Source organism: Clinocottus analis, unplaced genomic scaffold (genome assembly GCF_023055335.1).
Source record: "Clinocottus analis isolate CAN_PGR_092001 unplaced genomic scaffold, fCliAna1.0.p SCAF_6, whole genome shotgun sequence".
NCBI lineage: Eukaryota > Metazoa > Chordata > Actinopteri > Perciformes > Cottidae > Clinocottus > Clinocottus analis.
This window is the reverse complement of record NW_027176218.1, coordinates 13,591,166-13,618,665: the sequence shown is the minus strand read 5'-3', so window position 1 is coordinate 13,618,665 and position 27,500 is coordinate 13,591,166. Positions and strand designations below refer to the sequence as shown.

The following is a 27,500-nucleotide window of genomic DNA, read 5'->3' as shown; positions in this document are numbered from 1 at the left end:
CAATTGGAAGATGCTACTTTGTTATAACATTACACCTTCATCTCTGACCCTCGTGCTCATACACACGCCGCACAGAGGATTGTGGGTCAGTAAAGCGTGCTGGCTTGCAGACTGCCAAACGCAACCCGATGGCAGTCGGGCCTGCTGGTATTTTTGTCATACTGCATTTAACATATTTGCATGCATGCAAACATACATACATACATACATACATACATCCATACATGCATGCATGCATACATGCATGCATACATGGGACATTCCTAATCTTATTCTGACATGCTAAATAGTGTGCTAGCACGCAGTGGTGTTACCTGTGCAGGCCATGGTGAGCAGCAGCAGCGTGGAGGGGTAGAGAGCTTGTCCTGCCATGAGGAGAGAGCGAGTGTTGGAGTAGGAGCGCACTGTCTCAGACTTCCAGCAGAGGGCAAACACCAGACACAGAGCACCAGTGCTCACAGCCATGAGGAAGGAGAGAACTCCAAATACTCTCTCTGCTTTCAGCACTGGAAGACACACAACAACAGACACACATGCACAGCTCAAAAAAGGGGAAGGGGAAACAAGACTCATGGATAGGTAACTTTAAGTTGCCACAGATACATTACGTTTTTACTATAAATAGGCAGCATGATGAATTGGTGACGAGAGGTGGATTCCCTCATAAGTCCCCTGCCTACAACTGAAACCTAAAGAGTAAAACCGAGAGTGTGTGTACTTTTAGTTATGAACTTTGAACTGAATTAGTTCAAAGTTAATAAATAAATGGATGATTGTGTTTAAAGACACTCTTGGGAAAGTGAACTTTCATGTAGAAAGTTCACTTTCCCAACACTGTTGTCATTACCTTGCATATTGATTACTTGGTAAACTGAAGCCATGTTCATTTTAATACCAAGTTTGTTTGTATACAGTAGACTAACTTTTTAGAGCAGTGAGAGTAAGGCGCATGTATGTCCACACAAAAGTACACCATCACCTTGATTTTTCGCAACATTCGGGGTCCACCAACAAGCGCGAGTTGGGCAACTTGTCACACTACAGCAGACTATGGAGGCCATAGTACTGCATTTAAGCACAAGGACTACATTGACTCAGGTAAGTTTTGAAGATATTACTATTAATTCCCGTTAATTCCCGGAGAAAGTTTCCAACTTTGAATATTCCCGGAATTTTGCAACCCTATTTCTGATTCCAGTTTAGTTACTTGTTACTGGACTAATTCATGTTTCAATAACTTTGGTGTAACTCTGTTTTTTTTGTAGTTTTTGAATTTATAATCACTTTCATTTAAAAAAAGAAAAAATGTCATAGTTTGATAATCACTTCCAATAAAAACTTGAAAAGGACATTCACATCTGTTTTCAACCTTTTTCGGAAGTGGATTAGTTTGCTACGGACACACAAAGTAAGGGCAGAGGAATAAGACTAGATTAAATCTGAAAGTGTGTTTGCATTGGTACAATATCAGTGGAACACAACCAACTGATCTTCACACAAACAAGATGTAGCTGACAAAGACCAGCTGACCAAGACTTCAGCACATGTGGCTCCAGCCAAGTGTGAACGCTTATGAAAAGAATGCACTTCTCTGTACAGGGGCGAGCTCAAACATGTTTATTACTGCTGACTGAGAAGCTGCTTTGCTACCCAGTGTTTATTCAAATGCTCCTCCCGATTCTGAGGTGTAAAAAAGGCTCCCTGAGAGTGATCCATAGCAGAATCAGTGCCTTATTAAACAGACATGTTAAAATAAAATATTCTGTCAAACAAGTTTTTCCACTTTTTCTTTCTTCCACTTTTCATCCTGTATGTCAGTCAAACCTTTAACTTAACCCTGAGTAACATTTTTAGACAGATAACTGATTTAATTTGTTGACCGCTTATAAATGTCAAAGATATAAATGTGGCATGTTGCTCACCGTTGAAGACGATGCCTTCTTCATGGTTTGTCTGGTCACTTTTAGTGTCATTCCACTCTGTCCAGAGTCCTCTCTCCTTCAGCCAGAACGGTGTCCAGACTGCATAGCAGACACACAGGCAACCGGCCAACCCCACACAGCACTGAGAAAACCTGAAGCGGCTGATAGAGTCCCCCAGCTCCAGCAATTTCATATTTCTGCACCATTGAGAGGCAAAGAAAACACAGGCAGGAGGAAAGAGATGTGTGTTTAGAGTGTGCTGAAATTGAGCAGAAAGAAAGTCTCAAAACTGATCAAGTTCAAATAAATCAGCTTTGAGAAACGTAAAATTGTAATTAAAGTACCGTCTTACCTTTGTTGTTGTCGAGAAAAAACAGGAACAAAGCCGTGAGGTTAGTCTTTGTACAGGTAGTGTTTACACCATACGTTTACTGCTGTACAAAGACAACTGTACAAACACATTGAACACCCTCCTTGTACTGCTCAAGACCACAAGCTCTCAGTGGCAAATCAAACCCTTCAGTGTTACTCCGCCTCTGCTGCAATGGAAACGGTAGCCAGCGGCTACATTTCCCACTTTGACCCACCAACTCATACTGTGTAGGGAAAGTGAAAGCACCATTCAATGTTTGAGGAAGCAGAGGTTTTTGTAGTTAACATTAAGCAAAAAGGGAAAGAATAACTGGAAAATCCCCTAATTCTTGAGAGATATTCTGTAACAGCAATATTTCACTCAGACATTTGTGTATGTCAAATGCAGAAACTGTGTGTGGGGGGTGTCAGCAGGTCATATTGTGCATGACAAAACATTGAAGGAAATCCCACTCTCCGCTTGTCACAGCGGTGCAGTGTGCTGTGGTTGATGACGTCTGCAACCTCAGATATCTCTCCTCTTCGTCATACCACCATGGAACAACGCCCACAGCCCACCCAAAAGAAAGTGTTTAAACCTGTCACACTAAAAGGCCATTAGAGCATGTTCATACTAAGTAAAAACATATTAACATGTTTTTGAGTGGGAAATGAAAATGAACTCTAAATGAAAGATTATAGTCAAATAAATATATATATATATATATATTTGTTTTAATCACAGATCATTAAATTTACAGAGAGTACAATACTGTCTGATCAAATAAAGTGCATCTGATCAAATAATAAAGATGTATAATTCAGATTACAATTAAAATGTTTAAAAATACAGTGTGAATGGTTTTGGTTGATTTACATTTGGCATTGACTCAACATACATTGTATCAGTCTGTATTAAAAAACAAATAAAACAAGGCTGTCTCCCTTAGCAGCTTAAGAATAAGGCTTTAAGATGCAGGTAGAAAAGTCCTGTCCTTTCATGCAGGCCTTGCCTCCTTTACTCTTCTTCTTCTCTCCTCTTTAACATGCTCTCAGCTCTCTTGACTAAAAATCAACCATCAGATTTGACTTGGTGTCAGGTGTTTGTGTGAAGCTTTTCACCATAAACGCCGGGACTAAGAAGGATACTGAAGCGCCGCCTCTTGAAATTTGGCAGCTACATTCGTGCCAGTTTATCCTAAGCTTACTTTCTGGCTCTTTGCAGCATGGCCTTGAATACATCAAGCATCTCTGGGTCCTCTCCAGCAGACAGCTCTGGAGTGTTTTTCTCCAGCCAATCAGAGGCATGGATCTGGTGGCTGAGAGTGCCAATCAGAGAGCCCAGGCTGTCTGCGGGCTTGGATGCTTGGCAGTCCAGCAACACAAACTCCTCAGCGGCCAGCGAGCTTGTGTCAGGAACGGGGCTATCCTTCTCCTTCTGCTGGTCCGATGACTTGCTGTGGGGTGATGATGTTGAATTGACAATCGCGGCATTGTCTGAATCTGCACTGTCTTCTTCCACCAGTTTGTTGCTCTCCTCACTGGCTTCTCTGATACAGTGTGAAAAAGAGCTTGTGCTTTTCTCCTCAATTTCTTTTAAGGCCTCCCTAATTCGCTTCAAGCCTGAAATAACACAAAAACATCGCCAGAACAAGTTAGTAACTAGTATCCAATAAAAGCAGAAGTTAAACCATAAAAACACAAACCTTTGAATGAATAAATCAATTGCTTAGCGAATCAATGTCTAGTTTAAGACAGTGTAAGGGGATAAGAGGAAATAACACAAAACAACTCTACATATATATCAACTTTTCAACATATGATATAAGACTGAAACTACAGACTGACCGAGCTGAAGGTGGTGCTGCTGGTCTGCGAAGACAATTCGGAACCAGCCAGGCGTGGAGCAGAAGAAAGCCTGACCACAGCTCAACACCACCTTGTGTCTGAGGAAACGCCTCCATAGAGACAACTCCTCCTCAAACGTCAACTCTCTGAGGTACTACCAAAGTGGAGAGATACATACAAGTGACACATCAAGCCTCCGGGAAGGAACACACAATGTTTTCCAGAAATACCCTTGTGGGGTTATTTTGCATTTGATTTAGTGCCAGCCCCGACATCTTGGCGTGACTTTGAGCATGGTACCTCTCGGAGGTCGGCCCAGACATACAGTGAAGCGGGTCTGTCCAGGTAGGGGACGCCCATACTCTGCAGCTCTCCTGTCAGGTAACTGTGAGCAGCTTTCAGTCTGCATCTGTTCTCGGGTAAAAAATCCTTGCTGATCCAATCTGGAACACGAGAGCATGAAGTGACAGTGTAAATAAAATGTTTCAAGCCTTTGTGCAACAGAACTGTGCTATGCAGAAGCAGGGAAACGGCTACAAAGCACATTTCTGAAGTGTCGAAAACCTTGCAACCCAAAAAAATATCCGAATCAACAAAAGACAGCTTGCAATGTACAAGGACAGCTGATCGTATTAGTGTGACTGACTGGTCTTTTCCAAAAGATGATTATTTTATGCTTATTTTTTCTCAATACATTATTTTGGCAAAAGCAGAGGAGAAGCTTGGATCCATACTTCTGTCCTGAAGAAGTTGTGCTACTTGGTGCTGGGTGGCTCCAGAGACGCCGTGGAATGAGCCCAGCTGGGCCATCGCCTCCACGAGGTCAGTGTTCTCAGTATACAGAGTGCCTATTCTGGTTCCTGCCATTGCAAAGTCCTAGAAACAGCAGAAATCTTTATGTATTTATATACTGTATATATAGACTCACATACATACATACATACATACATACATACATACATACATACATACATACATACATACATACATGCATACATATCAGCATTCAACCCATCCTACGCATTTGTGAACAATCGGCTGCTAGAAAGCACCCCAGAAATCAAATTGTGGTTCAGTGTCTCGCTCAAAGACACTTTGACATGCAGACAGGAGGTGCTGATTTCAACCGACAACCATCTGATTAAAAAGGACAGTGAACTCAAACACTCACTGAGAAAAAAACAAGAGATTTCACTGTACTGTGAGCAGGGACATAAAACATCTCACTATCTCTCACTCTCATACAGCGCAGAACAGGACGTACCTTACTCATCCCCCACATTACATGTGTCCTCTGCGCGTCGGGCAAACTGAAAGAAGAGCACATCATTAGCAGTTAAGAGGGTGTCTTCGCCACGTTCGTTATGATTAAAGGTCTCACGGGGTAATCATGCAGAAGTTAAATTCATGCAGTACCTTTTTATACTGAGGACACTGTGAAAGGCAACAGGTTCGTCAAACACCGTCAGCATGTATACTTCATCAACGATGGAGTGGAGCTCATTTCTAAAGCAGGAAATTGTGGAGATAAAGAGAATATAAACATACACAAGCATTAATAATAAACCTTGGTTTTATATTGTTAATCATTGTTTACGACAAGGAAAATGCAACAGAAATATAAAATGGTCTCCTTAGCGTCCTACGTCGGGGTAAAAGCACTGTGGTTTATGGTTACAACAGCTCAGTGCCTGCAAGCATCAGTGGAGGGAATTACTCCGGCAAGATGATTTAGAAAACATGATGCAGGAGACTTCTTGGCACAGAGCTGCACTTGACAATATGCTGATGGTTAAAAGAGGTGATAAAACTCCATCAAGAGCACTTGATATTTCGTACACGGGACAGAGCTCTCGGCCTATAAAATGAAACAGTTCATATAGGAGCTGTACGCAGGGCGCCGGCACTTGCTACTTTGTGCCTGAGGATTACCGTTTTAGGCCACAGCGTGAGATAATAATGGAAAAAACATACCTTTTGGCAAACTCCAAGAAGGCAATCATCTCCTCCGGGGTGTAGATCTCAGCCAGAGGGTTGTGGGGGTTCATCAGTATAACAGCTCGGATAGTTAAACCCTAATAGAGATGGACAGTTTCTTGATAAATATAAAAGGTCTTCAAAGTCTTAAGAAATTAAGCTGTAAAACTATCACTGAGAATAATTGAACATCTAAACTGAGACCTATAACAAATCATTTTTGGAGTGGTTCAGTCCTTCTTTAAATTTTAACTAAGGGGACATGCTGCAAAACAAATAAATTTAAGATTTACCTCTCGTTTGGCCCGTTTCAGCCCTTCTTCTAGTTTGCCCACAGTAAGGTGAAAGGGTCGACTGCCTTTGCCATCAGCCTGAAAATGAAAAACAAGACAAGATTCAAATTGTACAACTGACATAAACCTTACTGAGCGAGACCACATAATGCAGTAAGCATTTAAATGTGGGATACATTTAATGTATATGATCAGTACAGCACAACCATTACATAAAGAGCAAACATTCAAATACAAGCACAGAGAAAGCACTGGAAGTAAATCAGGCTCTGAATTCCTACCTCACAGTCCAGAGGGACATGGAAGAGTTTCACATCACTATACAAATGTAGATCGTCAGTGATGATGCCGTAGAAAGGAGTAGGAATGAGAATGGCATCTGCAATATGAAACACACAATGACGACTGATATGCAAACGCATCCATTAAGACCCATATGAGCTACTATTTAGGACATTAGTGCTCAATTTCATTGTTGAGATAAAAGCAAATTCAAGAATTTGTAAAATAGGCTAATCCGACAGGCATTTTTGCACAAATGAAAAAGTATTCATGTTGGTCGTAAATAAACAAACATGGGCTGCTTTTGAGGCTCTTGATTTTAAAAGTGCTCGTATTTCAAAACAAATATATGAGATTGCTTTGAATGAGGCCTTGCTTTCCATGGCATGAAAGAATAAGCAATGTATGGACAGTAGCTGCCCAAATAAATGAATTAATGAAAATGTGTTTTCTATTACATTTATACAGTTATCATTTTTAATACAAAAAGGGGGTTTTGCTGTTTGTATTCATGCAGTATGGCTATGAAAGTATTGTGTGTGTGTGAGTGCATTCTGAACCTACCTTTAGGGTCGCAAATTACTGCAGCCATACACGAGAAGAGGGAACTACAGCCATTCATCACCACAACCTGAACAAACACACACACACACACACACACACACACACACACACACACACACACACACACACACACACACACACACACACACACACACACACACACACACACACACACACACACACACACACACACGCACACACATAGCTCTGATAAGTATGCAACAAATTCATCCACCTGCTAAACAGCCATTCAATACATCTGCAAATTCAGTTGGTTACCCCACCACTCCAAAAAAATAAATGTTAGTTCAGTTGCAGCATTTAGCATCTTTATAATCATTAGAGATGACCAGATAAATTCATTGAACTAATTGCCTTTGTTTATGAGAACACATGACTGTAATCAGAGTGTCTTCTGCAGCAGCAGCATAAAACATTTATAAGACTTCTTTGTCAGTTATTTCATAATTTGCTGGATATCTATCAGGATGAGAACCTTCTTTACACATATCCCAGCAACCCTGCTGGAATAGTTATATATGAAAAAATAATAATAAAGAGAAATGAATGTATTCCAACCAGTTTTATGTTGACTGCATATGTTTGTCTTAAAGCATACAGCTTGTTTTGAGTCTGTTACTTGTTTCTTCTTTGTGAAATGTCTGATGATGTTTCTAACTTTTGTTGTTTGAGCTTTTATGTGAACGTTTCTCTTTGTCTCTTTTGACTAAGAAACACAATTAAAAGCTGAAAATCAGTCTGTGTGTTCCGGTCCCTTTTATTTACCTTAACAAATATTGTTTCATTAAAGAAGTTTAAAATAATTAAAAACAAACAATTATTGGAATCAATCAATGCAATCTCCAGTCAAATGTGCAACTCGTCTTTCTCAGGAATAGTTTTAAATGAGTAATGTACCGGGAGAATTGTAGTACTGAATTGTGGTTCAAGTGGCACTGCAGTAATAATGTTCAATAGTTTAAACTCTTGGAAATTAATAATATTGTTTACTTTTTGTCCAGTATGTTAGGCGTAACGTTGTGTTATAAAGTGCCCACTACCTACAGTCATGATAGAAATGTTGTACAGTATTTTCCTCTCACATGTTGTGGAGAAAATGAAAATAATCTCTCTGAATTGTGTCAACTGCAAATACTGTGAGTATTAATATGTTTTTACATTTTCCACTACTAATGCTTTCCTAACTTATGTTAAGAAATATTACAAGGTATTGTCACATCTTCCATATACATCATTCAGTATCATACTATGTTATATAGTATATTCAACTGACTGTTCATGAAACACGTGTTGAATTCCAGCATCAAAAGCAACATTCTCCACTCACGTTGTCAGCTTTCAGCGGGTTTGGAGAACAGCAGTATTGGGTCAGGAATTTCGCAACCTCCTCTCTCAGGCTGAAAGAGAAACAAGGTCATAAAATGGCCTCAGTTTTAAAGGTCTAATATAACTTTACTACGAGCCACACGGCTTTACTGAAAATAAAGGTCCAGTTTAATCTCTTACAATGTGTGTCCCCTCCAGTCTGAATACTGCAACAAGGACGGGCTAATATATAGCATGTCAGGCTTGCTCAGCTGTGGCACAGAAGCAAATGAAATTAAGTTGTGAATGCAGGCAGAAAAATTTAGATTACCAGGATGTGATTTCAATGTTAATCTTACCCGTTTATGAAGGAGATCATAGCAGAGCTTGTTCTCACTGGTGCCCATGTTGATTATACCCTGCGAGTTAGAAAAAGAGATTAGAAATGTTCGTTAAGGTGTGCTTTTTCAGCCACATGAGAGCTCTCTGACGGCTGTAACAGGTATTATTTCATGACACAAACTCACATTGGGGTTCTCCGTGTCGTGGTGTTTGTCCGTTGCATATTGGGCATAGCCCCCCTGAAGAATGCCTTGATTTTGTCGGATGCTGTTGCCACGGTGGGACAGGTACACGCTTTGCTCGGGAGGTCCTGCACCTGTCAGCGTTGCCAAAGCATTTTGGGGGCTTTTGCAAGTCTTCGCAGATGTAGACAGTGTTGATTTTACAGTTGCCTGAGTGGAAACCGCTTGTGTAGCAGAAGCTTCTGATAGTGGCTGAGATAAAGACGACGAGACAGAGGTGGCGGCTGCGTTCATCAGTGATGCTGACAGATGAGCGAGGGGTGAGAAGGACGGGTCGGTCGGCATGGTCGTGGCAGCTGCAGCGCCCTGTCTGACAGCAGCCAACGCCCCTGTGAGCATGCTGAACAGGCGGAGCTCGTGCTGGCGCTCCTGTTCCGCCCTCCTCTCCTCCCGCTGTTCCCTTCGCTCCTCGGCCTGCAACTCTCTCTCCAGCCGGGCCTCCTCCAGGGAGAGGAGGCGCTCCTCAGCTGACTGCTGCCACTTCAGGAAGCTGGCCAGGGCTTTATCCAGGCTCTTTTGACTGCCACATCTTGCACCCACGTGGCCCCACGAGGTTTTGCCACCCAGGCGACGCTTCCTCTGTCTCACAGAGGTCGGGGGATGAGAACTGGGCTGCTCCGATGCGTCCTGTGTCACAGGACCACCAACAGCCTGGGTCGGAGCTGTGGCCGAACAGGCAATGTTCATGTCACTAAAACCTTGGGGTATGAGAAAAGAGAAATAACTTTTAATTTACATGTTACTTTCTAACCTTGTGGTAATCACTTTGCCAGTGATATTTGAACTCATAGTATTTGGAATGACAACCTGAAGGTGAGATTATGGCATTTGTTGAGCACTCTCCTCGACCCAGAGAGTCCTCCAGTAGAGACTGCCCGTCAGTTTCCTGGTCATCTCCAGATCCATAGTACATCTCGGGGGGAGCAACGCCTGAATTCAGCATGCTCTCCTCAACATCTTCACATTTAATATCCAGTGGATCTCCAGCTTTTGGAGGCTGACCAAACAGAAAGCCACCAGAGGAAGTGGGACCAAAGGCGCCCGCTTGAGCTCCCTGCAAGTACGCCTCCGGCCCACCCTGGCTCTGAAACACCTGATGAGCTATGACAGCTCCGCCCATGGAGGAGTAGGTGATAGCCGGTCGGTTTGCAAGTACCCTGTCCATCACGTCGTAAAACTTCCAAGACCTCATTTTGTGGTTGTCCTTAATGCGGCGGTACTCCAGCTTCATCTTTTTGATCTTCTCCCTGCACTGGTCCCCGGTGCGGTAGATGCCCTTATCGCGCAAAATGTGGGCTATGCGGTCGAACACACGCTGGTTGCGCAATGAGCTCTCCAACTCAATCTGGACCGACTCGTCGGACCACAGCTGGAGCAGCTCCACTATCTCCGGGTCGGTCCAGTTGCTGCCTCGCTCATGCCTCCTGCTGCGAAAGTCCATCCTCTTAAGTTACGGGACGTGTTCTGCAACACAAGACGGCGGGACAATATGAAGACACATTAGCGGCCACCTTTGAGTCGGATCATCTCGGTGCGACGTTTCTTAAACTGCTCACGTGTGTTCTTAATGTTCAGAGTTTATTTAGCTAAGCTATACATGCACGATATTTACCCACTTGTGTTCTCTGACCGCAAATCCAAAGTGTAGCTCTTTGGGAGCAGATTGTTTTGGGGCGGTCACTCAGGCGTGACACCCAGGTAGGTAGACTCATGTCACGGCCGGTTAACCCGGTTAAGACTGGCTTGAAATGGCCTTGCTTTGTTCAGTCGGTGCTAAGATATATACTTCATTATTAAGAGCGAATTGGTCATAACTTGGCAAGACCGGGGAATTTGCCATACGCCCATGGAACAGACTGGTACAAAAACATCTACATCCGGGTTGACGGCACATGCGTGCTGTCCTTATTCCGGGATAACTTTGGTCCGTGCTAAGGGGAGAGCTGCTGAAAGCGGGCTGTGTTTCACTCGTACCAGGCTGTGAGGACACGACCATGCGAGTCAGACGAGGAGCTTTGTGTTATGGCCCCCTCTACCGTGCGGTGTGCCGCTTTCACTCGTGCGTGTAAGTTGGACAGGCGTCCAGCAGATGGCGCTCACACACAGAGGCGCAAACCGTCGGACGAACGGTCGCTCTGGAAAACAAGTACGTATGTTTTGTGTACATGCGCAGCCCGGTGATCCCGTATAACGATACAATAACGACGATAGCTGTTCAAATCAACGCAAACAACCAATATACTGACAACAAACGTCCTGTCCTGGCATTAGCGAAGCATTAATCGAAGTTTTGTAGGTGAAGATAATCCCCTTGTATGAATGTATACGTTTACTGTTGCATATTATGGATTGGTAATGTGATATCACACCACAATAACTGATTAGTTAATCAATTTGACCTGCTTGGGGAGGTTAACTGTTAATGCAGAATATGAAGTAGATAAACGTGATCTTAGGTAAGTGTATTCCTGTTTTTTAGCTATATAAAAACACTCACCCGCCCCTCTCGACGACCGCGGTAAGCAAATTAAGCGCACGCGGCAGGCTAGTCGGCCCGAAACGTGACGTATTTCCTGGAGAAAATGGTTAGTGGCAGTTTGTTGTGATCTCCATACAGTAGTGGACCGTTATATTGTATTGGCACGCGGATCCCATCATTCTCCATCTTTTTTCTCCCTCCGTGTATTTATTTAGTGTGTGGAATTAATGCCAGCTTCACATTACCCGAGGCAGCAGAAAGAAGTCATGTTAAACAACTGAACAAAGCCCACTAAGAAGAAGCACCGGGCACAATATAACAACCCCGGTGGAAGTTGGTGGAGGGGAACAAGCGAGACCGAAGTGTTGGACTGAGCACCTGGAGGAGGATGGGCGTGATCGGGTTGCATCTTTATTCATCTCCTGGACTAAGTAGGGGACACATCGCCTCAGGTTAGATGTAAAGTTGGAAGTCAGGACAGAGAAGAGTAGAGAGGAGAAGGAGAAGAAGAAGACGATAATGAGAAGGCAGGACGCTCCGTTTTCTTATTGGCATCTTAGTTTCTGTCAAAGCCACGAGTTAGAGGTGTTTAAAGCAGGGCGGGTAGCCGTGGCAGAGTGGGTGGGAACAATAGGAGTATTTGCGAAAAGCATGACGGTTGGTTTTGCATAAAGTCTCTGCCCAGCGTTGCCAACAGCTCTCACCAGTGTTCCCAGTCAGTTAAATCCTTCCCCAGTGCGGGCAATCTCAATCCAATATAGGTGGATATTTTTTCTTATTGGAGGAGACATGACTTGACCGGCTGGTCCGCAGCAGCGCTTCCTCGCTGAAGTTAATTATTGGTAAGATAACGGAATGTTTGTTGTTGATTTTTTTTATTTTGTTGTTCCAATTTTTGATATATCTCTCTCTCTCTCTCTCTCTCTCTCTCTCTCTCTCTCTCTCTCTCTCTCTCTCTCTCTCTCTCTCTCTCTCTCTCTCTTGCACAGGCTCGTGCATTTTTTCTTCCCTTTTTCAATTAGTTTGACCTCTCAGGTTAGGCAGTGCTCGTTTAGACCGCTATTCATTCTCACACTGGCATCAGATATTCGTGTCTATTTTAGGAAAAGTAAAGTGTGCTCAGTTGAACAAGCAGGAAAACCTAAACTTTTAGGGATCTAACTCATTGTATGTTGTCCTTTTGATTATTGTTGTTATTTATGTTTTACCTCTAGTGCATATACCAGTGGGATCTCAACAAAGGAGGAAGTCAAGGTGACTGGCTTTAGAGAAAAACAGCACTGCTCTAAGCCTCCTCCTCAATTGGATTACACTACTTCATCATATCACAGATTACCCTATGAAACTAATATTTTATGCCTGTTTTTGTTGGCCCTAAATCTTGTCCAGGTCAGTTAATAGACCAAAGCTATTAAAGGGATCCTCCCATGTTTATGTTGCTGGAGAAAGTTGGGCTGTGTGATTCTTGTGCACACCTCTCCAGCTCTGTTGATTCGTCGCCAGCACTGAGTTTAACAATACTGGTAATCCTTCAGTAGCAAACTCTTGGGAGCACACATTTTTATAAGAAGCATAACACATAAATCCAGTGGAGGAAAGAGATAAGTTGGAAGTCCCACTTTTCAACAATATAATTAAACTAATATATATATATATATATATATATATATATATATATATATATATATATATATATATATATATATATATATATATATTAGTTTAATTATATTGTTGAAAAGTGGGACTTCCAACTTATCTCTATCATCTATAAAGTAGGGCACGAGAGTGTTGTGGATGAGAGGAAGTTTGACACGGGGAACAATGCCAGGATTCAGATAGCTGGATCTCTCTGCGGGACATTACTTACAGAATTGATTCTTGCTCCTGGACACATTGCTGCTGCCCTAGACAACATTTTTATCGGGCTTTTCCATCTCCGCCGCTCGCAGGCATTGGGAGCAAAGATGGATCAGGCTATAGTGGGCACTCAGTCACGGCGTTCTCGCTCACTTCAAAGTGTGTCTCTGACGATCGCCGCACAGCTCACTTCTAGCTGTACGCTGCTATCCTGACAGAGCACAACATGCCTGTGCAATCCCTCTGGTTTTCCAATTGCACCCTGACTTGGAGCAATCTTCCCTCGCAGGAGAAGATGCTTGGCTGTCAGTGGTTCTTCACAAATGCTGCAGTTCTCTCTTGGGCCTTGGTTTTCTGTGAGAGTGCAGCCCAGAGCACCTGGTGGGTGTTAATTTGGCTGGTGGGCAGTCTGAAATGGAGTTGGAGTGCTGCATATGGTCTGTCACAGCTCAGAGTGCCTGCCATTGCCAAATAAAATTTGCCTGTTCACCTCCATCAAGAGTAGATGTGGGATTCTGTCACATAGTGTTTATTGCGTCTTTCCAGAGAGATCCTAAGGGAGATAAAGTTAACTGAATGCATATGTTGCACATTTGCACTTTCATATATGTTCATGTAAACCATAGGCTTCTGCTAATGTTCAATAAGCAGTTTCTTTGGGGCAGTTAGGGGTCAAGTGTTTTTCTGCTCATACAGATTTCCAGATGGGTTAGAAAATCTAATTGGCAACTTTCCACTAACCCAGTTCTCTGAACTTAATTTTTTCCCCCAAACCAGCCTTTTATAAGCGGTCGATCCAGAGCTGTGGTATACTTCTAAAATGGAATATTAGAATGTGCTGGACTCTAACCATGAAATTGATAGTGTGGTGACATTATCAATTTGACTGGTGGTCAACATGAATAATCTGTGATATGTATATATCGGCCGACAATGAATCTCCTGCTTGTGTGTGCGTGTGTGGCTCACTATACAGTTCAGACTATTGTATCATGTAGGCGTAACACAGCCCGTAAGCTCAGCGAAGAACCACCTATTAACAATCATGTCAGCAACACATTAGTTGATACAGTATTAATGTGACCATATTGCCATCACTGTATATCTTGTGAGATTTCTGCACACTAAATTTAAAGCAGTCTGGCTTGTAACCTAAAAGCTATTGTTCCTGAAAGCTGCATGTCCGTAGAATATCCAGCCAGGCTCGACACTGTCGCCTACGCACTCAAATGATGATGTCAAGATAATAAAGAATGCGCAGTGTTGATGTGTTGATGCTTTGCTGATCCATCACTCTGTGGTCAGCTTGTACTTCACTGAGCAGCTACACCGGAACGGTTGAGGGGTGAAGGGCACACTCCTCAAACGCATCTCGGCTGTTGCTGCTTAAGCAGAGGCTGGGTGATAATTCAATATGATGATGTGTTACACAATCATGTATCACGGTCTTGTGTGTTACACAATTGTGCTTGTCGAAATTGATAACGCACACACTAAGTAGAATTTCAATTTAAATGTGATCTGATCGAATGAGAAAATACAAAGTAGCTGTTATTTGTTAAGTAATTAATAGCTCAAATGCTCATGATGAATTTTGTAGCGGGAGCGTCTCAAACAAATGTTTCAATAGGAACTACCCGTTGGTGTTTCTGCTGCTGTTGTGAATAATTGAGGAAGTGTTTTTTGAAAAACAGGCATCTTTGATTAACTATAGCTCACCATCCTTATCCCCGTGAGATACTGACCCATGTCTTGAGTTCTGTCAATTGCTTGAAACAGAAGGTGGGGAATTAATAATTCAAAGCTGTTGTGTTATTCCAGCAAACCACAGGTCACCTATCCACCTCTGCATTTCCACCAGCTCACTAATGCGTGGCGCTAATCTCGAAAGCAGTTATTCATCTGATTTTCGTTGTAGTTTACATCCTAAGGTCTTAGGTTCTCCAATGGTTTGGAGGTTGAAGCTTCATCTCAGTTTTAGGCCTTTGATGTATATTGTAAGAGTAAGCAGCCTCTTTTTAATTCCTCTCCGGGCTGTGTTTTCAGAGGTGTTTTTGGGCGTTATTATGTGCTCGTTATTTTCTGCAATGCCGTGTGGGGGAGGGATACCCCCTTCTGTCTCCTCCTCGCTCTCTCCATCTATTCCTTCCTCTCTCAGCCCGCTCGGTGACAACAGACCCCCTGCTCCTGTTTTTGTGACTCCAGCATAGCATCTAATGAGCTCAGAAGAATTGCACCACAGGAAGAATGACAGCCCCCGGTCATGTTTGCACCACCTCTCCTGCTGCTCTCCAATCCACACCCACTTCTAAATGTATCTGCGCAGTCACAGAATATATAAATTCAGATTCAGCGAACTTCTCCCCTTTGTATGGTTTGGATGTGCGTAACTCTCGGAAGCAAGTCCAAGTAAAATGATGGATCGAGGGCAGCCTCCTTGCTAGTAAAAAAGTTTGAAAATGTTTCCCTGTTTTTGGACAAAAAGAATTTTAAGACAAAACTACAGCTTACCTGCAAATCAATGTACCTCGCTTCTTTTCCAGTCACCCACTGCCAAGCTATTAGTGTTCTGTCAATTAGAATTAGTAGGTTTTATTTTCCAAGTCCACAAGAACAAGCCGTTATTTGACTGGACCCATATTAAGTGTGGAAAATCAATATTGATGCACTCACTGAAAGGAGTTTTTTTTACATGACCCAAACCAAAGCAGTCTGAAACCGCACCCCTGTATTCTATCCCAAGGCCACACTGTTTCTAAGTCTTTGTATATATGTATGTATTGTATGTCTGTGGGTAGCATGTCGTCATATCCCTGAAAGGTTCCCCAGTACGACTGGACCCATTTCTTGTGGTGCTGCTGAGTGTTGTAACTGTTGTTATAAGCTGTCTATATTAGGGGCCGGAATCGAAGAGACTTGGTGACAACGTGAACTGCCACCTTCGGCAAAATAATCACTTAATTGGAATGCACAGTGAGAATACACAGCTTTTTTCTTTCACCTCCAGTGTCTGAGGAGTCCAAACACGTCCAGGCACAGTCAGTGGAACAGTCTGTTCTACAGCACATTTGCCTTACCTTGCAGAAGATAGGCTCCCATTGTTTAAAAAAAAAATCCATTAACGAGACTGAAAGTCTAATGCTCCATAGCAGCCCCTTAAAGCCTGCAATGGCATCAAACCCCACAACTTGAGACTGTTTGACACAATGAACACTGTACTGAGGGCTTTCTGCCTCGAGGGAGCAGGGATAAAAATGTTAATTTTTTCCTAAGTGTGGCCATATAGACGAGGAAAGACCACATGGTAATTGGACTCAAGATGGTTTATCTCCTCGGGAGCCTAAAACTGCTGAGTAAAGATCATCAAAATCTGCATTCATATATCTATATATCTTGTGAGCACAACAACAGGGTGGAGGTAAAATGAGAATGGCTCGATTGAGTTCTCAAAATAAAGAGCTCATCCTTATAAAGAGCGTGAATTTGATCAGCCACTTTTATTGCCCCTTTGTACTGATGTATTCAGACATAACTAAATATTCAATAACATACTCACAAGAGCAACCAGCAATCAGTCCATGTGCGCACCAGCTTTCCCCCATCGTTCTTCTCTTTGTACCTGCTAAAAAGGTTTATATTGGAAATTCAGTTCCTTTTGAATTTTTAAATCTTCCAGAAAATCCAGCGGAAAGTCAAAAGTGAACACAACAGACTTACATTTCCTCAATTCAAAAGGCTCAGACTGAACACTTAAAGTTGCTCCTATTTCTTTTCACATCAGTGTAACAAGAATTGACTCCCTGACTGGCACTATGTTGCCACATTGGTGGGATCAGCAGTAGGACTGGACAGGCATGTAAACCTGCATCATCTCCCTCCTTTTCATCTTTCTCTTGGTTGGGCCGACATCCTGAGCGTAACATCTTCCCTCTCACTCCGAGTCCGTTAACTTCCCACAAAGCTTTTCCTTTTTATGTGTGACTTACGGGCTTCTTTCCTGCGACTCAAAGAGCGACAAATCAAAAGCCTGCAGAATGCCTCAACCTGAAAAATCTTCTTTCTTTCAGCATGTGCTCAAATGATGGTCCATTTTCTTCTCACGCTTGTTATTTTACTATTCAATTAAAGTATAAGTGGTGGAATTAAAAAAATAATTGAATATCCTAAACCTCAGAGCAGTGTCTGAGTGAGCGTTTAAATGTTCACTCTCAGATGACTTGTTCTGGTCGCCACAGCTAGCTGTGTACTTGTTTGAAGCTCGTCCTGTATTGCAGCTACATGCTTATCATTATCATACATTATCATTTCAAGTCTGAAAAAGTAAACAAATAAAAACTATAAAAACAAACAAATAAAAACTGTTTTGCTCTATTATTTTGTATTTCTTTGTACATTTATGAAGAAGTGTTTTTTGTCTGACAATGGATCGGTGAGCTAAGCGTGATGCATGATAAGCTCTATGGGTGTGCTTTTTTTTTTTGTTTCAGTTTTGAGGGTTTGCTTTCTGAATGGCATCAGCTGTAGGTAAATCAGGCCCAAGGGTGACCCAGTTAAGAAGGCCATGTTTGTGTTTAAAGCCGTCTCCGTTCTCTCATCTCTAGGACTCTGTTCTACTTTGCTGCTGTAAGGTAGAGCAGCCCCATTCTGCCCGGGAAGCAGTGACAGACGGACGGGAAGGCTGCCCTGTGAAGTGTGCTCCTTTTCATGGATGCCAGGGTGGTCCTGCTGCACTTATGGACAGTCCTTGTCCTCCTGACGGCAGAACTGAAGTGGATTGATGTTGCAGAGGTCTACACCAACGCCTGGGCTGTCCAGATCAATGGGGGGCCAAAGGAAGCGGACCGCATCGCCAGGGAACACGGTTTCATCAACCACGGCAATGTAGGTCCTTTTTAAACACAAGCGTGTGTGTGTGTGTGTGTGTGTGTGTGTGTGTTTATCTCTCGTAATCAATAACTACATATGTCACTACATGGTGAGACTGTATCCATACACAGCGACGGCCGGTGAACATCAGTGAATACAAAACTATTGTACATCAAAGCTGAGCATCAGAGAGCCAGACATGACCCCTCCAGGCAATCCTGTTTTTGGAGCAGATTGCAAAAGTATGGCCTTCTCCCGTTCTCGTCTTTTAAGTGGGGCATGCATGACTTGCAAACACACTGCCAGACAGTTGTGTTTACAGAGCAGTGTTAGGAATAGACGGGAATAACACGGTCGTTATTGCAGGGTCTCAGGGAGGGTTGTTCTATTTAATTAGGATGTAGGTAGTTTAGTTTTTATTGCCACAGCCTCAGCTTTTGCGTTTGGTATTGCCTATGTCATTTCAATTAAATTAGCTGTTGTGTCATACAGTTAGCAGATCGGCGAAAGAGGAAAAATTTGAAGCGGTGAAGAATAGGGGAGAGAGGGGGTGGTGGTAGTCGTCGTGACTTATTTTCTCAGCGGTGTGTTAAGTCACTTGAATATCAAAATGCTTCAAAGGCTAAGCTTTTCCATATTTGTGCTCAGCAGTTGACAGTGAGTCGCTATGTGGTCCCCTCTTCCCCTGTTGCTCCACTTGTGACTTTACTTCATTTGCATGCGTCTTTATGGAGCTGCCTGAGTGCTACACACGCCAGTGAACAGCCTTCTGGATTACTTCTTAGGAATATGCGTTGGAGGTTTTGCATACCCCCCTTAAATAAAGAGGATTTTCTAAAAGAAGGGTTTGCAAATTTAATTCAGGCTTATCTTTTTTTTTCTTTTCTCAACGATAGAGCGTTTGTCTGGAGTGCAAATCCAGATGTTTTTAGTCTCTCCCTGTTATCATAGAGAACAGTTGTCACATGGATTTACAGATATGTGTCATTCTTAAATTACCTTTATTGTCCAAAACATTATAAATTGTATTCATGTGACTCAGTGGCAGGCCGTCATTACAGATGTGGAGAAAACGCTGTAGTAGAGCTTCTTCATGCACTTTTGACGTGAGAGGCAGACGTTACAACAGTGAATACAGATGTCTCTGCAAGTTTAGAAACGTTGACGACGAATAATAAGAAAAGGGAGAAGTAGAAAAGAGGCAAGAAAGATAATTGACAATTTCCCATTGGGAAAATAAGAATGGAGAATAGTATTAAGAACTGAAAAGCTTGACTGCAGGATGACTGGAAGGGTGAAATTTTGTATTATCCACTCTCTGAAATTAGATTTTGTGTGAGTACATCTTCAGTCATTGTTTCACAGAGGCACCCAAATAAGTTTTATTTTAGTCTCTATTCCCTAAGTGGGTGCTATGAGAAAGGATGATCTTCAGTAGTTGTGCAGTGTGGGTTATGAGAGGTTGTGTATGCTTAGGGGCCTATAGGGGAAACAGCTTAGTCATTTTTACGTCATCCTTGGTTGTTCTACAGAGCCCTCGAAGAGATCAAGGGCGATGATGTAGCCTATAATCAGGAGGTAATGGGATTTTTTGTCACTAACGTGATTACGGGATCATCACGTAACTGATTGTTTGTTCCCTGCAGTGTTCAGAAATGCCTTATTGTCTTGGTGTGTCTTTAAGTATTTGCAGATTTACATGTTATGCTTCAGTTCCATTTTATTTGAGTGGGTGTGATGGGAAGATAGCTTGTGTGTGTGTGCATGTTTTGTGAACGTGTGCGCACACATGTGTTTAACACTAGTGTCTAAGTGCAAATGCCAACCAGACTTGCCAGTGTTCGTCGGCATTCTACGAGTTGCCACGGAGGGTTGTTATATCTGTTTCTCTGTAATTTGTTCAATAGTATGTCTTTTTTTTCCTCCTAATAATGATTTTGTATCTGCGTGGGCATTCCAGACCAGGGTTTAGAGCAAAATGTCACTTTGTGTTCTTGGTGAGCAGTCAGTCATTGTTTTTTGAGGATAGGCAGGCTCTGTGGGCGTTGATAGACTGAATCACCCCGCTAGTAGACGTCTAATGACAGATCCCTATCTGTGTCTTTCTATCTTTCTCTTTATTTCTCTTCTCCCTCTCTCTCTACATATTTCCATCTGGATCTCTTGCTCTCTTTCTATTTGTAGCTAACGTACTCCATAATAAGGAAAACAGTCCGCTGGCTCGTGTGATGCCGAGGCAACAGGTAGTTTCCAGCTCGTCAGCAAGTGTTCGATAGCAGTCACCCTGTGTCGGCTGATTGTACTTGGATATTCCTTAAAAATTCAATATTCCTGCTGAAATTTCTGGCTTTATTGCCACTGTTTCACAATTTCATAACAGCTCAGCCCAAAACGTACACAGGAGCACACCGGCTATGTGCTCGGTAGAATGCAATGTGCTCCAAGGCCATCGTGCATCACTCTGCACATGATATCCTGCCAATGTGTGATGCACCAGCCCACTTGCTCCTTTCTCTCCTTTCTCTCTCTCTCTCTCTCTCTCTCTCTCTCTCTCTCTCTCTCTCTCTCTCTCTCTCTCTTTCTCTCTCTGTCGATCGGAATTCAAATGAGGTGTACTGGCATGAGATGTAACAAAGTAAATACATTAAATATCTCTCTCTGCCTCTTTCTGATCAACCTATCCGGCTGTGTGAGCTGAACTGATCCCAATAGTTTGGTTCGAGTTCATGTTTCATTGCATAAGAAATGACACTGATGCTTTTAAGAATGCCTAAGTGCTCTGTGGGTAAGGAGAACATGATTATATAAAATGTGCGTTTTAAAGCATGCTTCGTCAGGCTGATCGTATCAGATAGTTACTTTTATCTTGCTTTCACTTGTGTTGCGTGTGATTGGGAGGTGTGTGTGTGTGTGTGTGCCAGTCCATTTGTTTAATGTTTTTGTCCTCATTTTAAGGTAAGAGTTTATTAAAAGGAACATCAAACGTTTCTTCTACTGACTCTCTGGTTTTCCATCAGTGCCTGTTGTTGTCTCTCCGGTGCGTATTTGTTCTGAGGTGTTCATATCCTCACACTTTGCCACTCTAGTTTTACTCCTAGACCCATACTTCTCTGTTCTGCAGCAATGTCTGCACCTGCAGTATTTGCTGTCTTCTATTTCCCCGAGGACTTTGAAGGGAAAATGAGGAGTGCCTCTCTGCATAAAGGCTCTGAAGTCTTGCCGTTGGCACTAACAAATCACAATGAAAGAGTCTCTAGAGGTGTTAATATATTATAATGGTTCCTAGAAAGTATTCTAAGAAATTGTAAAATTATCTTGTTTTGCTCTGTCACACTAATGTCCCAAGTCATTTTCAGAATGAGCACATAACATGTGAAATATGGCATGTAATAGTTTATTCTTACAGGGAGCTACACATGTGAAATATGTAGTGTTGTTCTTAGTGTGCTTACATTTTAATCTTGTTGGGTAATGTTCTGAGTGGCTTTATCATTATTATCTCAAAATAAGAATATTCATACAACTTGATTAATAAACATTGCCCAAATTAATTTCTACTGAGGATCCCCTATATCCAGACTTCAAATGTAATTTCTCATTAATACTAAATCCCCTTAATAGATACTAATCCAATATTTCAGCTTCACTGGCAGGTTATGTGTGCTGTCACACTGAACATGTGAATACTTTGTCTTTTCAGTGTTATTCCAACATGAGTTAGCATGGCTGCCAGCATCACATATTATTTTCAGTGTGTGTGTGTGTTGTGTGTGTTTTGTCTTACTGTTTGGTACAACCTCATGCTCCTGCTTACCGCCTCACAGCCGTACTCTAAAGCATTTGTGACTTCCTGCTCGCTGGCACACCAATCTGCAGCCTGTTCTGGCATTAGCTTGTCATTGAGAAAATTGCCAGCATATTATTTGCAGTAGATTTACTGGTTTTGCGAGAGGAGGTGGGGGAGGGGAGTAATTTTTTTTTTGTTGGCATAACACACACGTACTTCTCAAGGCCACTTGGCATTTGAAAAAGTAGTCCTCTTTCTATTGGTATTTGTACTTGATTATGTAATGTGAATCAGACTCTAATGGCAGAAGCCTCCCTCATGCTTGCCTTCTGGTTTTATCCTTACTTATATGAGGTATTCAATACCTGCAACGTTCTTCCGCCGCCACAATATCCTATAAAATCAAAATCCAGTGGGAAATGTTGCTTAGCGATCATCTCATTTGGTTTTGTGTCTGCCAATTCTTTACCTTCTGTACTCTTTAATCTCTTCTTCTTAAAACTTTTCAATATTTGCAGGTTGTTTGTAGGTCTGGTCTCCAGTCTCCTGTTTTCTCTCTCTCTCTCTCTCTCTCTCTCTCTCTCTCTCTCTCTCTCTCTCTCTCTCTCTCTCTCTCTCTTTCTCTCTCTCTCTCTCTTTCTCTCTCTCTCTCTCCCCTCTTTCAGTCTTCTGCGCCTCCCTTTCTTTATCCTTTAGCTTTCACTTCATTTCAGTGTTTACTGATCTGAGAGAAGTGTACCTCCTCGTCCCAGAGCTGTCTCTCATTTAAATGCACCACTTCATTAAATGGAGCTTGCAGCCACAAACCTTTTATCTGTTTCCAAAAATGTCTCAGAGAAATAGGTTGGTGCTATGCCAGAGATCCACAGAGTCCAATGGTCAAAAGGTGCTCAAACTATGTTTTATGTGTAAAAAATCCTGTAAACTCTTGTTGGGTCTGCTACAAACAGTGCTCTTGTAACACGTTAGCAGTCAGGTTTTGGACTTGAAGGAAGGGAAGGTTTGAAAGACGGCTGTTGTTTTCGTGGTTCAGGTGGTGGGATGACTTAAGTACCAGACGGTAAAGACCATGTGGGTAAAGTCTATCAGACTGCTCTCTCTTCCTCTGAGATACGGAGCCAGCCATGTGTGTGCATTGTCTGCCTCATTTCAGGTCTCTTTCTTTCAAGGAGGCTTTTTAAAACTACTCCCATCCGTAATCTGCCCATTATTGATTGAGGATGGCTTTGAGTAAATTGAAGGTGGAACATTTCTTTTGTAATACATTGACTTCTGTTCACATAGAGGAATGTGGCGACCATATGATTTAGCCTCGGCTTCAGCTACCACTGCCACCACTTTGTGCTCTTCTTCAGCGACTACACTTTCCTCCCACAGCTGTTCTCTGTGGCAAACTGAGCTTCATAGCGCGGTACAGTGGAGACTAAAAATGTCACGCCCGAGTATTAAAAACCCTCGGTCAAACACTATTCCATATATAAATATGGGAATGTGATACATTTATATTACTATTGATCCACGTTGTCCAAGAGTTCTAAACATATTTGTTCATGATCTTGTCAGTCATGGAAAGGATCCTGCGTCTCAAGCCATTAAAGAGCTCTTTCAGATTTGGATTTTACAGTGAAATGTCTTTGGTTGCGTCGTCTCATTTGCTCTCTTTACATAGTCTTTAGACCCTTCTAAGATTTAGAAATGGACTATTTTATTACATTAGATTGTCCAGGTTACCATGATATTAGTCCTGGGTAGTTCTTTCCAGTGGAGACTCTGTGTGTGTGTGTGTGTGTGTGTGTGTGTGTGTGTGTGTGTGTGTGTGTGTGTGTGTGTGTGTGTGTGTGTGTGTGTGTGTGTGTGTGTGTGTGTGCAAATCTTGTGTGACATTATTCCAAAGAAATCCTTGGTTGGTGCATTGCAAATGTTACCGTCAGGGTGTTTGCCTGCACCGTACGTGCAGCATTCAGGTATGTACTGCAAAACAGTTTGTGTAACAGTCCATGACAGCACGATCAGTTTAAAAGTCAGCTGCATAATGTGCAGTCAGATGTGTTTTGCTGAAGTGGCTCAGGCTTGTGAAGTCCATCATGACAAACGAGCGTCTGCAGACATTTGCAATATCACTGTGACTCAGAGAAGCTCCACCTCTGAATTGCTCTGTCATCGTGTTTATTGCATCAATTATAAATGATGCCAATTTAATTCATTGATCTGCAAAAATAAATAATAAAATACCTTTGAAAACCGACTCATCAAATTGAAATGAAAGGACTCGCTCCATTGCCAGGATTAAAAAACAGAAACTGCCACTATCGCTGCTACTGCCATTACTGCTGCCACCACTATTGCTGCCACCGACAGAGATTTTCTGCTCATGTCACTACTACAAAGGCTACAGCTCAGTAACATGTCTGCCAAACCTTGATTGGGCTTAAGTAAACAATAAAAAAATGTAATAAGTATAGAAGAACTAATTTTGGGTAATCAGCACTGAGTCAATTTGTGTTTCCCCAAATGGAACTGAATCACATCAAAAAAGAAAATAAGAATAAGCCCTCTTGAAGCAAATTGCCAGCTTGAATATTTCCACTGAATCGATGCCAGCACACACCACATATACACACGCACACACCACTTTTAGTGTGGAAAAAGTGCCCTCCTTTGCAGTTCTACGGTAGAGCTTAGGAGATCATCCCGGATCATTCCCACAGGTTAAAAAAACTATGCACAGACCGTAAATCATCCCTTAGCTCCCCACATTGGGATTAACCTCAAGCATACTGCATACCAAACAACGTGGATGTTCAATCAATGCAGGTACTTGGTCATCGCCATGTGTGTTTTTTTCTACTGATAACCTAATTCAAAACTCTTCTTCGTTCTTTATGTGAGCGTTCCCATCTTGGCTTTGAGAAAATAATATTAGAAATGTAATATGTGCGTATCCAGAAGGGTGTGAATGAAAATAAGAATTAGAAATAAAACAATACCGTTGTAGGTGAGGGGGGAAATTGTTACCCAGAGCTGCGAGTGAGGGATCAGATTAGTGCTCAGGCAGTATTACATTCTGAACACCTCTTTTTATCCCTGCTCCTCGAAAACACGAAACAGCAGAGACGGTGAAGGACTGAGGACACAAGAAAAGTTATTAAGACGTAATTAGTTTTTTCTGCCGTCTGCCCACATGCCATTTATCATGAAATGTCATATATTTTTGGATATCTCACAATATTTAATTTAACTATTTAATTTGATATTTTAGCATTTCATTAAACAAAAAAAAAAGTCATATCCTGTTTGGATGCTATTATAGTGCCTTGGATTCTTTTCTTTGTAACAGTCAGTTTGGCTTGAATATTTTAAGAGCCCATGAAATGTAAATCAGAGTTCAGTACACAGATGATGTTGATGAAAGAGAGTTGTTTATCTAACGTACGCCTCTGCATTAGAAAGCGTCTTATGGAGCATGCACATCAGACTCGCTGGTAACACAAGATGACGGCTCAACTGTGATGCATCTAAGTGCCCAATGAGTCCCTCACTTCACCATTACTTACAAGTGAGTTTGCATGGCAGGCCATTTTAATTATGGATTTCCATTACGCATGTTATTTGTGCCTTTTGACGTCTGTGATCTTCTGCAAAAGGCTGCAGCAGCAATCAAGCATAAGCATAGATAGATAGATAGATAGATAGATAGATAGATAGATAGATAGATAGATACTTTATTTATCCCCAGGGGAAAATTAGGTTGAAGCAGCAGCAAGCAAGTTACAGAGTAAACATACAAATATTAAGTATGAAAATACTCAATATATACAATAAAATAGCAGAGCAAAACATATTACATTTAAGAAAATTAAATATAAAAAAACTGCAATGTATATACGGGGAATATATATATATATATATATATATATATATATATATATATATATATATATATATATATATATATATATATATATATATATACTCACAAAGCATCCCATCTTTTTTAGTTTTTTTTAGCAGTAATGGAAAATGAATTTTCTCAAGTTGTTCAAGGGATTCTGTTGGACGGGAACATAATGTAATCAATAATATGTAAAAGACCAATCAAGTGAAGGTTTTATCAACCTGCACCACAAGTATCTTCATTTCCCTACACAGCCTGGTCCCAGCCCAGACCAGTCTGTGAGCTTTTCACAGCCGAAAGAAAAGTCTAATAAGCTGATGTGACGCCAGAAAGAAAGTTGTGCAGAGCAAAGTGGACTTTGTGTTGCAGTAAAAGCAAAAAAAAAGAAAAAAGAAATGACCTTTTGAGGAAAGCAGAATGCAGAAGTAAAAGGTCTGCGAGGCTTGAGATATCGGGCTCCCCTCTGAAGCGTGACACTTGGTCAATTGCGAGCTGGAGCGATTTAGCCGAGACAAGACGGAGAGTGATGGTGAAATAAGAAGGCAGCTGGGGACCCGGACTCGGGCGCTCTTTGTGGTCAGGTGGCTTCACTCTGGAGTTTACACAAAGTTGCCGGATTGTTTTTTTCGCATCAAAAACTGTTGACAGTAGACGGTGGCTGCTCTGTCATAGCAGTTATCAGCAAACAGACAGTGAGCAGTCCAGTTAATAGACTTTTAGACTGTATTAACGCACAGTATTTAGATTTATATACATATGGGTTGAAGCTACTCTCTGAAATGTAGGCATTTTAAATGAAACTGTGAACAATTGTGTTGGTAGTGGCTAATGATCCTTGTGCAGCCGTTAGAGTTCTTCTGGTTGAGTGGATGGGTGCTGTCATGCAGCCCCTCATCCGGAGAAAGGGAGTTGCATGTAACAGTTAAAGTATAATACAGCCAGACCATTCTCGGCCTGAATAATGAAGAAGGGTGCCTGCCATGTGGAAAGAATACCATTCACAGTAAAGAGGATGACTGCAGAATACGTTCGCAGTGTTCTTTTTCCATTTTCAGTCCCCTTTAGAATCCTTTGTAGGCAAAGACAGAGCGCGGAGCCGCATGAGCAGCGCTGTCTAACATTTAAACGATGCAGAGGTTCTTCAAATTGTATTCCCTAAAATAAAACTGACATGAAAGAATGGAGCGACTGACCCAGAACATACCAGGGGCTCTTCGTTCAAATGGCATTTACAACCTTCTGGCTCTTAGCTCGAGATAAAGAGTTTGTCTCCGATATGCAGTGATTGGAGCTGTGGGAAACGGGCTCCAGAGGGCTGAGGTATTGAACGCTGTACCTTCTGTTTATATTCCAATGCATCCCTTAGCCTGCGATGCTTATCCCTTGTGACTCCAAACCGACTTTGTCATTCTGTGTGCAGAAGCCTGCACGAACTGAAACATTATTTAAGCGTTTTTGGACTGTTT

At 42.0% G+C, this 27,500-nt stretch overlaps 3 protein-coding genes across 5 annotated transcripts in view; 1 reads left to right on the top strand and 2 right to left on the bottom strand.

Moving 5' to 3' along the window:
- Positions 1 to 2,412, bottom strand: part of LOC137803630 (uncharacterized) — a 3,514-nt gene extending 1,102 nt beyond the window's left edge. The window contains exons 1-3 of the mRNA XM_068602282.1: positions 2,275 to 2,412; positions 1,923 to 2,119; positions 315 to 506 (exon numbers count right to left, since the gene is read on the bottom strand). Coding sequence (XP_068458383.1) covers positions 315 to 506; positions 1,923 to 2,115 — 385 coding nt within the window. The 5' untranslated portion in view covers positions 2,116 to 2,119; positions 2,275 to 2,412. The remainder of the gene's footprint in view (positions 1 to 314; positions 507 to 1,922; positions 2,120 to 2,274) is intronic.
- On the bottom strand, positions 2,294 to 11,066 carry accs (1-aminocyclopropane-1-carboxylate synthase homolog (Arabidopsis)(non-functional)). Of its 2 annotated transcripts, XM_068602277.1 has the most exons (17): positions 10,760 to 11,066; positions 9,955 to 10,611; positions 9,091 to 9,845; positions 8,923 to 8,982; positions 8,765 to 8,835; positions 8,586 to 8,655; positions 7,238 to 7,304; positions 6,673 to 6,770; positions 6,392 to 6,469; positions 6,096 to 6,196; positions 5,538 to 5,627; positions 5,386 to 5,431; positions 4,856 to 4,997; positions 4,422 to 4,564; positions 4,122 to 4,275; positions 3,482 to 3,896; positions 2,294 to 2,518 (listed from the first exon to the last, which is right to left on the bottom strand). In XM_068602277.1, the coding sequence occupies exons 2-17, from the start codon at positions 10,586 to 10,588 to the stop codon at positions 2,422 to 2,424; spliced, it is 3,021 nt and encodes a 1,006-aa protein (XP_068458378.1). In that variant the 5' UTR covers positions 10,589 to 10,611; positions 10,760 to 11,066; the 3' UTR covers positions 2,294 to 2,421. The 2 variants fall into 2 exon arrangements, with proteins under 2 accessions (XP_068458378.1, XP_068458379.1); XM_068602278.1 differs by lacking the exon at positions 2,294 to 2,518 and having other exon boundaries at positions 3,043 to 3,896.
- A 99-nt stretch (positions 11,067 to 11,165) lies between these two features.
- furinb (furin (paired basic amino acid cleaving enzyme) b) overlaps positions 11,166 to 27,500 on the top strand; it is a 66,932-nt gene continuing 50,597 nt past the window's right edge. The window contains exons 1-4 of one of the 2 annotated variants that reach the window (XM_068602279.1): positions 11,181 to 11,293; positions 11,627 to 11,732; positions 11,842 to 12,468; positions 18,088 to 18,367. In XM_068602279.1, coding sequence (XP_068458380.1) covers positions 18,191 to 18,367 — 177 coding nt within the window. In that variant the 5' untranslated portion in view covers positions 11,181 to 11,293; positions 11,627 to 11,732; positions 11,842 to 12,468; positions 18,088 to 18,190. Of the gene's footprint in view, positions 11,294 to 11,626; positions 11,733 to 11,841; positions 12,469 to 18,087; positions 18,368 to 27,500 lie in introns of both variants that reach the window. The other variant, XM_068602280.1, reaches the window with a different exon arrangement.